General features: G+C 49.5%; 1 protein-coding gene across 1 annotated transcript in view; it reads right to left on the reverse strand.

Moving 5' to 3' along the window:
- Positions 1-280: 280 nt before the first annotated feature.
- Positions 281-14,007, reverse strand: part of kcnj20 (potassium inwardly rectifying channel subfamily J member 20) — a 34,904-nt gene continuing 21,177 nt past the window's right edge. Inside the window, 2 exon segments of the mRNA XM_056286176.1 lie at positions 281-813; positions 816-1,508. Of these exon segments, the coding sequence (XP_056142151.1) occupies positions 281-813; positions 816-1,508 (1,226 nt within the window).

Genomic DNA, 14,007 nt, shown 5'->3' on the forward strand with positions numbered 1-14,007 from the left:
TCTATTATTTTACAAAAATGAAAACAGCAATTGATTTTCTGAACTGAGACACACTCTCCACTTTCTATCAAGGTATTGCTTTCAAGTCTGGGGCTTTTGCTTACAAGTCTCAAGTCAAGTCAAGTCGTTCTCAGTTGTTCTAATGTTAAAGCAGTCAAGTCTAAGTGTCAAAGCAAACAAGTCCAAGTTGAGTGGCAAGTCAATTCATACTCAAGTCCAAGTCTCAAGTCTCAAGTCTTAAGTCTGCAGATCTGTATTTGAGTAAGTTTGAAACATCTGATCAGGATAACTCACCCGTGGCCTCAACAATTCCTTCAAGAATGACGATGATTTCGAACTGTTGACGTCTAAGCTGCTCTGGACCAAGATCCCAGAATGGACTGCTGGAGTTAATTATATGCTGAATTACCTGAGGCTCCACCAGGAACAGGTGGTCTGAGCCACTCTCATAGCCCAAGTCAATCTCTGACTGCTCGAGAGGGAGAAACTCTCCCTCCGCTGTTTGGCGAGATTTGATTAACTTGGCGTGGACCTTAGCATTCACCATGTGGCTTTCTCTCAGGTCCCCCAGACGGAACATCAAACAGAACTGGTCATCCCGGTTGGCAATGACACAGGTGCGGCTGAAGAGCAGGGTCTCAGCCCGCTTTTTGGGCCGAGATATTTTCACAAACATGCAACCCACCATGAGGGCATCAATCATGGAGCCTACAATGCACTGCATCATCACCAGCAGGATGCCCTCATGACAGATAGGAGACACAGTGCATGAGCCATAGCCAATAGTGCGCTGTGTCTCCACAGAGAAGAGATGAAGCCATCTACATTTGAGTAGCAGGGCCTCTGGTGTAAGTGGAGGTGATGACTGCTGTTGGGGGACTGCTCCGGTCCCAGGTCACCTCGGAGGTAGGTATTCAAGAAGTACAGACCTGCAAACAAGAACCAGGTAGTAGTGTAGCACATCATGAAAACAAAGAGGAACCAACGGTACTGGAGGTCCACAAAAGAGGTGAATATGTCAGACAGGAAACGCCCCCTATCAGAAATGTGACAAAGGTTGACACGGCACTTTCAATCCTTGGAAAGATAACGGCGCTGTTCCCGGATTTCTGAAGGAATGGTGGGTGCCTGAGCACAGTCACGCTCCAGGAGTTTACTGTGGGCCTTGGCCAGTTTCTCCATCTCTCGATCAGGACCAGACAGGGTGCTATGTGCAGGCGATAGTGATGTGTTATGAACAGGACTAGTGTTGAAGCCCCGAAGGGGGCTGGTGTTGCCCATGTTAGGCACACTGAGGGCATGACGGGGGCAGTGTGAAATCCCAATAGTCTCTCTCAGTGAGCAGCGTCGTAAAAGGGCTAACTCTGCTTCCGTAGGACCTTGGTAGGTTGGTGGAACCAACCGCATATTCCCTCGATAAGGGCTATAAGGGATGTCTGTTGTACTTTTGTGTCTGCGCCAGTAGTGTTTGTGGTTGCTATGGTTACCAAGCCTCCCTTCCGGTCTGCCTGCGTTGCAGTCTCGGTTCTTGTTCCGGTTTTAACTAAACGGCTGCTGCCGCACGTTTCCATCTGCGTTGTGTGATTCATTGATGTCGTCTCTCATTACGGACATGGTGGCAGTGCTTACCAGACTTACGTCCCGAGGACTGATATTTACCGAACTAATCGCGGTAGCCCTTCCAGGGGAATCACAGGGTAGTTACGTCTACCACCAGACGCAGCTGGGCTAGCTCAGACGCAGTTGTGCTAGCTAAGTGGGCGGCATGGCGACACGCGGAGCACCGAAGCAGTGGCGTTTAACAAAGACCGAGACGGTGAACTCTTTTGAGAACTGGCGTCAGAACCTGCTTTATATACTGTCGCCCGACGCCGGGTTTGCCCCCTTCCTGCACGATGGCGGGGAGTGGGAGAAGAAGTCTAAAACGTCCCCTGTCCGGGGATTCACAGATGACGGTGAAGATATTCCCGCGCCCCGACGTCGCAATAAAGAACAGAAGGTAGCCATGTTAGAGCTAATGTTGGGACAGATAGCCAATTATTGTCCTGTAATCTCTCGTCACAGCATAGTCAGGCACTCCACATCTATTGACAGCATATGGCAAGCTATTTGTTTACATTACGACTTTCAGTGCACCGGGGCTGTGTCTGAACTCCCCAAGTCAAAGCAATCCGTCCTGTTTTGCCTTACCTTACAGGTCTAGTTATATAGCCTGAGCTGTGATCTTGCCTGGTGTTCTGTGGTGTTATTGTTGTACTGTGTGTAGGGGGGGGGGGCTTTCTTTTGGAAAAAGGAAAGGGGTGACGCCAGTAGTGTTTGCGGTTTCTATGGTTGCCAAGCCTCCCTTCCAGTCTGCCTGCGTTGCACCCCCGGTTCTTCTTCCTGTAGGCTTTGCCAGACAGGGCAGTGAGTAACGTTTTCCTTTGTCTGTTTGTTTAGTGTATTCATCTTTAATCACAATTTGCCCTCTTCACCATCCTGCCTTAGTTATCCATGAGTTTGCTATTTCGTTCTTTTTTCTTTTTTATGCACTGGCCAAGTTGTAATAAAATGGTACCAGTGACTGAACCGTTTTCTTTGGTGGCTTTCTTATGGTACAGCTCTTGCAGCACTTTTTTGATCTTTTGGCCTTAGTTCAGCCATAACAGTTGCTTTATACATTGACAAAAACTATAATAGTAAATCTATCAGTAGTATGTCACGAGTAGTATATTGTATTTAGAAATCACGTCAGGACACAGCGCTGTCGCTCGACACAACCTCTCCGTAGCATTCTTTATTCAGACTGACACAGCATCAAAGGCAGACCCGATCAAACAACCCAGAGCCCGCAGGCATCACCAATCGATCCCAGCACAATAGAACAGCACCAAATCAAATGCAGCACTGTCGATGTGTGCAGACATAACATTTCCCCCCCCCTCCCCCGGCAGGATTTCAAACATGAAAGGTTGACACAAAGTCCTCTAGGTGGCCAGGGCGTAAACGTGTGCGAACAGGTCGCGGGGCGGCCTGAGGCTGGGCAGGCCGAGGTGGGGAGGGAGATGGCAGGGGAAGCTGAGGCCCAGAAATGTCTGGGGCCCGTGTAGGAGCTGCATGAAGCCCCGGGGCGTCTCGCCATGCTGAGGGAATGGCTATGGTTGTGTCACCAGCTGTGTGTGGCGGAGCTGACACCTTCCGTAGACGACTGGAGTGCCACCGAGTGCCATCGCTGAGGAGGTAAGTGGCTGGGCCCAGCTGACGGGTGACTTGGAGAGGAGAGGACCAGTATGAAGCCATTTTATTGTCCCTGTGGGGCCTGCGGACCCTGACCCAGTCTGACACATTGATGTCTGGCACCCTGGTTCGTTTTGACTGGTCAAACCGTTGCTTCATCCGCGTCTGCTGATGAGTGACTGAGGCTCTGACCCCAGAGGGAGGTGCCTGAGGTGTGGAGGGGCGGAGCCTGTCAAGGGGCATGCATAGTTCCCGTCCTAGCATGAGAGAGGCTGGGTAGACGCCTGTGGTCGAGTGCTGTGTGGCCCGATAGTGCAGCAGAGTGTGACGGATGGCCTGCGTGAAAGAGCACCCTTGGGCCATGTGTGCTCTGAGGCCGTTCTTCAGTGACTGGTGAAAACGTTCAACGCTGCCATTGGCCTGGGGGTGGTAGTACGCAGTGCGTATATGACGGATGCCCTTGCTTTCGAGATAAGCAGCGAACTCAGCAGAGACCAGCTGAGGGCCGTTGTCAGTGGTGATGGCCTTTGGGAGGCCCCAGCGAGAGAAAAGAGAGTCCAGGAAGTCGATGATGATCTGTGAGGTCACAGTGCCGGAAGTGGTGAGTTCAGGCCATTTTGAGTGTAGATCGTAGGCGACCACCATGAAGCGTTGGTGGTGGGGAACTCCATGGATCTCACCACAAATGTCCAAATGCAGGTGTTCCCAGGGCTGAGAGGGCCAGGCGAGAGGTTGCAGGGGTGGGGGAGCCTGGTGGCCAGTCTTGCCACTCACAAGGCAGGCAGAACAGTCCTTCACCAGAGCCTCAATATCTCTGTCTATCCCCGGCCACCACACCAGGTCTCGGCAGCGCTGTTTCAGTTTCACAATGCCCAGGTGGCCTTCATGCGCCGTATTCAAAACACGTGCACGGAGAGCAGCTGGGACCACTGTGCAAAACCCACGTGCCACGCAGGTGTCGTTCCAGCAGGAGAGCCCCTGTCTGACTGGGGCGAACGCAGCCAGCTCTTCTGGGACCTTGTGAGGCCAGCCGTTCTGGATGTAGGTGCGGAGCTGGGAGAGGACAGGGTCCTGTTCGGAGGCTGCCCTCAGCTCCTGCAGAGAGACAGTGGCCTGGAGGGGTGTGTGTAGCATTTGGACAATGTCCTTTTCCACACAGTCAGTGTCCGTCTGTGGAGCTGGGGTGGAGACAGAGCGAGAGAGCAGGTCGGCGACAACATTGTCTCTGCCTGGGGTGAACTGCAGGCTGAAGTTGTACTGGCGGAGGCGGTCAGACCAGCGGTGCAGCCTCAGGGGTTTGTGGCCTGTCCCAGATGTGGACAGCAGCGCTGTCAGGGCCTGGTGATCTGTCCTGAGGGTGAAGGAGCGGCCATAGAGGTAGAGGTGCCACCTTTCACAAGCCCAGATACAGGCTAACGCCTCACGCTCACCCACGGAGTACCGCTGCTCGGTCAGGTTGAGGGCACGGGAGGCGAAGGCAATAGGCTTCTCCACACCGTTCTGGGTTTGAGACAGCACGGCCCCTATCGCTGTGGCTGATGCGTCACAGGTCACAAAGGTGGAGCTGGAGATGTCGAAGTGAGCCAACACTGGTGGTGAAGTCAGTTGAGTCTTGAGATCACGCACAGCGTCACTGCATGCCTTTGACCACACCCATGGCTCGTCCTTACCCAGCAGCTGGCGCAGGGGGGCTGTGGTCGCAGAGTACTGGGGAAGAAACCTCAGGTAGTAACTTGTCATACCCAGGAAGGAGGCGACCTGGGCGGCCGATCTGGGCTCAGGGATGGCCTGAATGGTGTCCACGTTGGATTGTAGTGGAGTTACACCGCTCGCTGACAACCGGAACCCCACGAAGTCGATGGCTGGCACAGAGAGGACACATTTCTCAGCATTGAGAGTTAGCTTGTGCTTGGACAGGGCTGCGAAGACCATGTTAAGGCGCTTGTCGTGGATTTCACTGGTGGGCCCGTGTACCACTATATCGTCCAGATAAATGGCCACGCCCAGTATGCCAGCCAGCACGGAGACCGTGATTTTCTGGAAGCAGCTAGGGGCGGAGCTGAGACCGAAAGGCATCCTGGTGTAGCGAAACACTCCTGCATGTGTCACAAAGGCTGTGAGGTTTCGGCTGCTGGGGTGGAGGGGCACCTGTAAGTACCCCTGTCTGAGGTCGAGCTTGGAGAACACCTCAGAGCCATAGAACTGAGCAGTGAGTTCTTCTGAGGTGGGCAGTGGATACTTATCAGGGACCACTGCCTTATTTACTGCACGTAGATCGATGCAGACACGCAGGCCCCCCGACTTCTTCTTAGCCACCACGAGGTTTGAGACCCAAGGTGACGCGTCCACCGGTTCAATGATGCCAGCTTCCAGCAGTTGTTGCAGCTCGGCGGAGACCCCATCACGGAGAGCCAACGGGATGCGGCGCAGTGGTTGGATGACAGATTTCACAGCAGGGTTGAGGAGAGGTTGATGGGTGAAGGCGGAGAGGCAGCCCAGCCCCATAAACAGCGATGGCCACTTCTGCTGCCAAGGTGTGGCGACAGTCAGGATTGCTGCCCCCCTTGTGTCTAAGAGGGAGAACCCCAGAGCGGAGACCAGGTCCAGGCCCATCAGGTTGGCCCCACGGCGTGCCACATGAAAAACTGCATTGGGCACCAGCTTGGTTCCATAGCGGACAGTCAGTTGGAGAGAGCCAACCAGATCGATTTTGGAGTCACCATACCCACAGAGGACAGCTGAGGGTGCGGACAGTGGCAGTGAACCGAAAAATTGACTGTAGGTATCAACATTCAGGAGAGACACACTTGCACCGGTGTCCAACAGCAGGGGGATGCACACATCATTAATGTTGACTGTGCATGATTTGAATGACACTGGCCCAGAGCTCACCTTGTGAATGACGGCGGTTGAAGACTGGGAGGTGTGGCCCTCTGACCCAGCCGGGGAAGATCGACAGACGTTGGCAAAGTGATTGTGCTTACTGCAGCTACGGCATGTCTGGCCACGGGCAGGGCAGTTCTGAGCCCTTGAAACATGAGACCGAGACCCACAGTTACCACAGGACTGTTGAGGGCGGGGCCGAGAACGCCGTCGTTGCAGTTGCAAGACGTCCCCAGTGGAGTCGGCGCCCGCCTCGCTCTGGTTGGGTTGCGTCCCGAGGGGCAGCCGTGAGTAGAGGGAGGAGTCGTTGGCAGCTTGACTGGAGGTGGCCACTTGCTGTGTATTTAGCATAGCAGCACACTCAGCTGCTCCCTCAACCTGTAGTGCGATGGTAATTGCTCTGGACAGCAGCAGATCGTCTTTTCCAGCAGGAGAGTCTCACGCACCTTTGCGTTGTTGGTGTGTTCGATTAGCTGGTCGCGAACCATCTCGTCCTGAAGCGCGCCAAACTTGCATGAGCTAGCTAGCCCTCGCAAATTAGCTACGTACTGCCGCACAGACTCGCCAGGCAGTTGGTGTCGCTGACGGAATATAAATCGCCGAAGGAGGGCACTCTGTGGAGCAGCGAAATGGGTGCTCATAAGTCCCACAGCTTCGGCAAAGCTTGTGACGTTCCCCAGAGACCCGAGCACACGATGACCCTCTGCTCCCAAGCAGTGTAGCAACAGAGCCGTCTTCCTAGCCTGGCTCACGTCGTCGAGCCCTGAGGCGATGATGCAATTTTCAAAACTATGTAGCCAGCGAGTCCATGGTACCGGAGGCTCGCCAGGTAATGCCAGGAAGGGGGCAGGTGGTGGGAGAGAGATATCAGCCATCCTCGTCGCCAATATTGTATTTAGAAATCACGTCAGGACACAGCGCTGTCGCTCGACACAACCTCTCCGTAGCATTCTTTATTCAGACTGACACAGCATCAAAGGCAGACCCGATCAAACAACCCAGAGCCCGCAGGCATCACCAATCGATCCCAGCACAATAGAACAGCACCAAATCAAATGCAGCACTGTCGATGTGTGCATACATAACATAGTAGACAATATCATGGAATGTATTACCGTAGAAATAAAACTAGAGAAATCAAAAAACATGCTATTAAGCTGTGTACACAGAACTCCAGCATCATGTATTGATACATTTAGGGAAAAGTTATTGGCGATGTATGAGAAGATGAATAATAATTTTTTTTGTGGGGACTTCAATATTGATTTGTTAAACACAATACCACTTCAGAATTCATTAATTCAATGTACAGTATGAGCCCATATTCCTCAATCACACGCCCGACCAGAATAACTCACGGTGTAACACTAATTGATAATATATTCACTAATGTAATTGATAGAAAAGTAATAAATGACACAAGTGACCATCTGCCAGTGTTTGCAGTCATTCAGAGATGTATAGGGGCAAATAAGGATGTTACAACACAAAATAATTAGACAAAAAGCAGAAGGGACAATTCTTTTAAAAATGATCTGATGGTACAAGACTGGCAAAGTATATGTGGAAGATGTAGATGAAGCCTATGACACATTTTTGTCAATGTAAGACTCTGGAAATGGGTTATAAAGCAACTGGGCTAAATAATCTAAAATAGATTGGGCTAAGGAGGAATTGGAAAAGAATATTATTCAGACAACAGTATTATAAAAGAGAAACATGGCCGGCATTTATTAAACATAGTAATATCAACACAAGTGCACTTTGAATGGTCAATAAGAAAAATAACAAAGAATAAGGGTCAAACCCCTTTGGTTTGTCTGTAATGTCTTTTCAGTGTATGGACTCAGAGCTCTGGTCAAAAAGGGAAAATATGAAAAGATAAAAGTCTGAAACTACCCGGGTAGTGTGTGTGTGTGTGTGTGTGTGTAGTGTTAATTCAAAAAAAATAATAAAGAGATCTCCAAAACGGTCTTATCTGTCTCCAGGGGCGGATCTACAGGGTGGCAAGGGGTGGCAGCTGCCACCTCTGGGACACAGTCTTGCTACCCCTGTTGCCACCCCATTTATAAATCAGATAATATGTTTTTAAAGTATATTTTATGTACATGCATGGTGAAGGTCAATGAGACCCGCACCAAACTCATCTCAAACCGAAGTCGCCGATTTAGAATCGGCAAGGGGTGGCAGCTGCCACCTCTGGGACACAGTCTTGCCACCCCTTTGCCACCCCAGGAAAAAATCCCTAGATCCACCACTGTCTGTCTCTCCTGGTCGTCCTCAATGGAGAAGCAAGACGCCACTCTTCCATGTGCTGTCCACGCCCCGTGGGTCACAGGACTTGCTGCTCCCTTCTCTTGGGGAAGGAATCCAGTACACAAAAAAACCAACCTGCATACCGCAGGGTAGAAAATAATAAGTCTCTACTCTCTAAAGCACCAGATCTGGAATATTTGAATCAATCTTTCACATTCCCAAATAATAGAATTAGGAACCAAAACGAAGCTCGTGAAGGTCCTTGCAGCTAACAAGTACAAATCACAGCAGAATCATTTCACATTCATATTGCATGGATAACAAGACACGCTGGCAGCTGGCGTGCAAGTCTGACCCTTTAGTCGAGCGGTTAGCGATATCTCCTGCGGTGCGGGCGATGCGGGTTCGCTTCCCAGCCGCGGCAGTTCCAGTGGTAGTGAATTTGTTTATTCTGATCTCTATGCATTGGCATTTCTTTTCTTTTTTTCCACTTTTGTTTTGTCTTGCAAGTGTTGTTTTGGTTTGATTTGATTGATAAAGTATAATAAAGGAGTAGGAACAGAAAAGTTCTTTACTTCATCCTACGCCCTCCTCGAACATGGACCAGTTATTACTTGTGTTGTTACAGAGAGTTTGCAAAATATGTTCACTATTATTTCCATTTGTTCTTGCATTCCTGCCTATATATTGTATTTTGTTATTTTAACATGTTCGAAATAGAATCAATATCAATATCTGTATCTCTGCTATGAAGGCTGTGGCTTGCGCTGGGGCTTTGGAGAGCCTCCTCTCTGTGCTTCCGAGCTAGGGCAGCACGGCCTAATCACTGCTTCTGTGGTTTCTGTCTAATCAGCTTTAATTGGTGGCTTTGTTTTGTCTATTTTTCCTCCATAGTTACCATGATTTTTACTTCTTAACAAATCTGTAAAAACGTTCCTTTTTTCTGTATAGCATCAACATTTAATAAAGATTTGAGTTTGTTTTCTAAAAAAAACCCCAAAAAAACTTGTGCTAGACACACTTGACACCAGAAAACCGTTAGTACACTGTAAAGTACTGAATCCACCCCGCGCCGTGGCCCGCCCACCCCGCGCCGGCAGCCAATCGGCTCGTCAGGGCTGGGCTTAAGTTTGGTGGCCTCCCACGTACCCGTTGTCAGTTCGTGTTGTAACCTCCCCGCACCCGCAGTAGCGGCCACTCTCCTCCCACGGTCCTTTTCTCTACGAACTCATCCAAGCCCTTGGTCCATGTTTTTCCCTTGCAAAGTTTCCCCGTGGAAGTATCCTGTCGTGTCCCCGTTTGGATTACCCGCGAGCTTTTTTCCCCCTTGGACTTTCCGTTTTTTCCTTGTCGCTCATTGCCTTCCTATGTTTGACTATTTGTACGCGTAAGGAATAAAGTACGTGTTGAACATAATGTGCAGTCTCACATATACAGCCAGTCAGCCACTGTATTATTTACTGCGCTATAAGCAGCTATTTTGGTCCTTGCGGGTATCCATATATGTGTGTGTGTATGACTTCTGCGCATGTGCAATAAAGTTCTCTTCCTGCCCCACCAAGTACGACTGGACGTCTAATGTTTGCTCCTGCAGTCTAACTCTACAAAAGTATATTAACATACCAAACAAGTATGTAGCTAGACATCCGTGACATAAATATGAACAATGCAACAGGTTATGGGCCCAGTGCCATGACTAGTCAGCGATTTAATAGACTTTTGTTCGACGGCGACGAGAGAGGATACGAGTTATGGGAAACTCGCTTCCTAGCCCACATGGAGTTGAGAGGACTCAGCGAGACTCTACTGAACGTGCCAGTTATCGCTGCGGGCGAAAATGCTGTCCAGTTGAGAGAAGCAGACGTCAAGAAAAACAGAGAAGCGTACGCGGAGCTGGTGCAAGTTTTAGACAACAAGAGCTTGTCACTAATTATGCGGGATGCAGCAGCCGACGGTAGGGCGGCATTGAAGATACTTCGGCAACATTACGCGGGCAAAGGGAAACCGCGCGTGGTGAGTTTATATTGTGAACTCTCAGCTCTTCGCATGGAAAGCAACGAGACCGTCACGGAGTATATTGTTCGTGCAGAGACAATATTCTCGTCGTTGAAAGGAGCCGACGAGAACATAAGTGACGGGTTGCAAGTGGGAATGGTAGTGAAAGGACTGCCGGACTCTTTCAAACCGTTCGTGGTTCATATTACTCAGAGTAGTGACAGCCTGACATTCAGTGAATTTAAGGCAAAACTAAGGAGCTTTGAAGACACAGAAAGGTACAAGCCGTGTTAAAGTGTGTTGTTACCTTCTACTAATGAGACGTTACAACTCGTTTCAACCCCACGGGGCTATAAACTTTAATAATAACTTCGGCACGTAAGGTTATGCATCATGCTCGGTCCGTTATTCCAGGTGCAACAACCTAAACGACCCCTGTGTAAACAAGGAACTAAACAATGGTTCCTAACAATAGTTCCTATTGTTACATCCTTTCTCTTTTCAGTTTCTTTTTTTTTTTTTAGAACCTTTAATACATTTGCACAACATTTGTGATTCACTTTTTTTTCGTTTTCATTCATGCCCCCCCCCCCCAAAGTCCATTAGTGCTACAGATCCATTCATCTATGTGAGGTCACAAAGTCTTTGTATCGCTGCGGCTGCACAACAGAGCGGCCTGATCTGGTGGTAACAGGGTTGGCCCTGTCACCAGTGTCCTTGGTTTTGTTTCCTGCTAAGACACTGCGAGAAGGAACACTCTCTGAATGTCCGGGTTCAGCACTCTCTGGCTGACTGGGGCTGCTGATCTCCATGTCCATAGTGTCAGTGAAGATTGCCCCTGGTGCATGCCTGAGGTGTCTGCGATTTCTCTTGATGACACCACCCGTGTGCAGCTGGACCTCATAGGATCTCCTATCGACCGGCCTCAGCACCTTGCCCACTCTCCAGCCAGTGTGGGGTGCGAGAGGCTGAACTCTCACACATTCACCTGGGGCAAGCGTGTCCAAGTCTTTAGCCGACCTGTCGTAGTATGCCCTCTGCCGTTGTTGGTTATTTTGTAAATCCTGTTTCACCTGCACAACTTTCGGCTGTAACAGGCTTGCCTTGGTTGGCAGTAGTGTTTTGGTACGGCGACTGAGCAGCCGCTGTGCTGGTGTGGTATCAGTACCCTGTGATGGTGTGTTGCGGTGGTCCAGAAGGGCGAGATAAGGATCCCGTCCAGCAGCCTTGGCTTTGAGCAAGAGTCTTTTTGCTGTCTTAACAGCTGACTCAGCTTTGCCGTTGCTTTGCGGGTAACCTGGTGATGAGGTTTTATGTTGAAATCCCCACAGTCGACTGAACTTCTGGAATTCTTGTGACGAATACTGTGGGCCATTGTCCGAGATTACAATATCTGGGATACCTTGGCGGGCAAAATGAGCTTTCAGCTTCCGTATCACTGTGGTTGACTTGGTATCTGCCAGGTAATCTATTTCCCAAAAATTTGAGAAAAAATCAACAATTATGAGGTAGTCTTTGTTTTCAAACATGAACAGATCCGTGCCCACCTTTGCCCACGGCCTGCGTGGCACATCATGTGACATTAGTGTTTCTTTTTGTTGTTTAATGTCCATTGATCTGCAGATGTCACACTTTGCTATATATGATTTTATTTGGTCGTTCATGCCCTGCCAATAGACACACTCCCTAGCCCTCCGTAGGCATCCTTCCACACCCAGATGTGATGTGTGTAGGCGGCAAGTGATGTCTTTCCTCAATGCATCAGGGATGACAGCGCGCTCACTCCTGAACACTATTCCATCTTGGTGGCTTAACTCCTCTTGGAATGAGAAGTAGGGCTTGATTTCCCTTGGTGTTTTTGACTTATCGTCAGGCCATCCTTGCTGCATCATTTTGATGAGAAGCTGCAGTGTTTCATCCTCTTTTGTGGCAGATCGTATATCATGTAGCCTGTCTGCTGCGATAGGTAAGTGTTGTGCCATGTTGACAGTCTCTAGTTCTGCATCCGGTGCACTCTCAGGAAGATAAGCTCTGCTCAGAGTGTCTGCTAGCAGCATGTCTCTACCTGGCACATATACTACATCTAGATCATACTTTTGTATGCGCAGCATCATTCCCTGCAGCCTTTTGGGTGCACTTAGTAGAGGTTTTCTCACTATTGTTTCCAACGGCTTGTGATCACTTTGCACCGTCACTTTTCAGCCGTATGTGTACTGGTGAAACCTTTCCATGCTAAAAACCATTGCTAAGAACTCCTTTTCTATTTGTGCATACCCACGCTCTGTTTGAGTGAGTGCTCTGCTTGCAAATGCTATTGGCTTACCCATCTGCATGAGCGCTGCGCCTAAACTTGTGTCTGAAGCGTCACACTGCACTGTGAGTTCCTCATCTGGGTTGTAATATTTCAGTACTGGGACCTTTGCTATAGTCTCTTTCAATTTGAGGAAAGCCTCCTCATACTGTGCTGTCCAGTTCCACTCCCTGTTTTTGTGTGTCAAATCTCTCAACACTATGCACTGGTCTGAGAGGTGGGGACAAAACTTGGCTAGATAATTTACCATACCTAGCAGCCTTTGCACTCCTTTCACATCAGTCGGTGCCGGCATCTTCTCAACGGCAAGCACTTTCTCTGGATCCGCCCTGAGTCCATCAGCCGTCAGGCGGTGTCCAATGTATGTGGTCTCCTTTTGTCTCAGCTTGAATTTGTCTTTGTTCAGCTTGATGTTCTTTTGTCTGCATCTTTCAAGAAACAGTCTCAGTTTTCCATCACGGTCACGCTCAGCTTCCTCCTGTGTTTCCCCTTGGCCTGTGATCAGTACATCGTCAGCTATAATGTACAAGCCCGGTACACCGTCCAGCGCTTGTGTGAGCTTTCTCTGAAAGATTTCTGGGGCCGGACTTATCCCCATTGGCATCCTCAGCCACCTGTAGCGTCCGAATGGAGTGGCAAATGTTGTTAAATAGCTGGACTCCTCCTCCAGCTGCACATGCCAGAATCCACTCTTGACATCACACACTGTGAACACTTTTGCTTTTGACAAGTCCGGTAAAATGTCCTCAATGGTTGGCAGTGGGAAGTGACTGTGCTTTAGAGCTTTGTTCAAAGGCTTGGGATCGATACACACTCTTGGTTTCCCACTTGGTTTCTGTACCACCACCATTGCACTGATCCAATCTGTACTGCATTCCACAGGTGTTATGATCCCTCTTTGCTGTAGGTCCTGTAGCTCGTCCTTCAGTGGTTTCATCATGGCGACTGGGACCCGCCTCTTTGGCAGCTGTACTGGTTTCACTGTGCTGTCCACCTCTATTTTGTATTTTCCCTCGAGGCAGCCATCGCCAATGAACACATCAGCATACTCATCTTTAATTTGTCCCATTATCCACTGTCCTGTTGTTGTTTCTGTTGTGACAATACTGTCTATTGTCATGATGTTTTCATATTGCACTTTTATCAATTTCATGGCCTCACTGGCTCTCCTACCCAGCAGAGGCACTGTACCAGCTGCATTCACCACCTGGAACTCTAAGCGATATAGCTTGTTGTTTCTCGGGTTTCTTATTTTCCCTTTACATTTTCCCAGTGGTTTTAATTTGGTTTTATTGTACATTACTAGTACACTCTTCGTGTGTTCTAATTTGGCATCTGGATTCAGC

Source organism: Lampris incognitus, chromosome 9 (assembly GCF_029633865.1).
Source record: "Lampris incognitus isolate fLamInc1 chromosome 9, fLamInc1.hap2, whole genome shotgun sequence".
In the NCBI taxonomy this organism is placed as follows: Eukaryota; Metazoa; Chordata; class Actinopteri; order Lampriformes; family Lampridae; genus Lampris; species Lampris incognitus.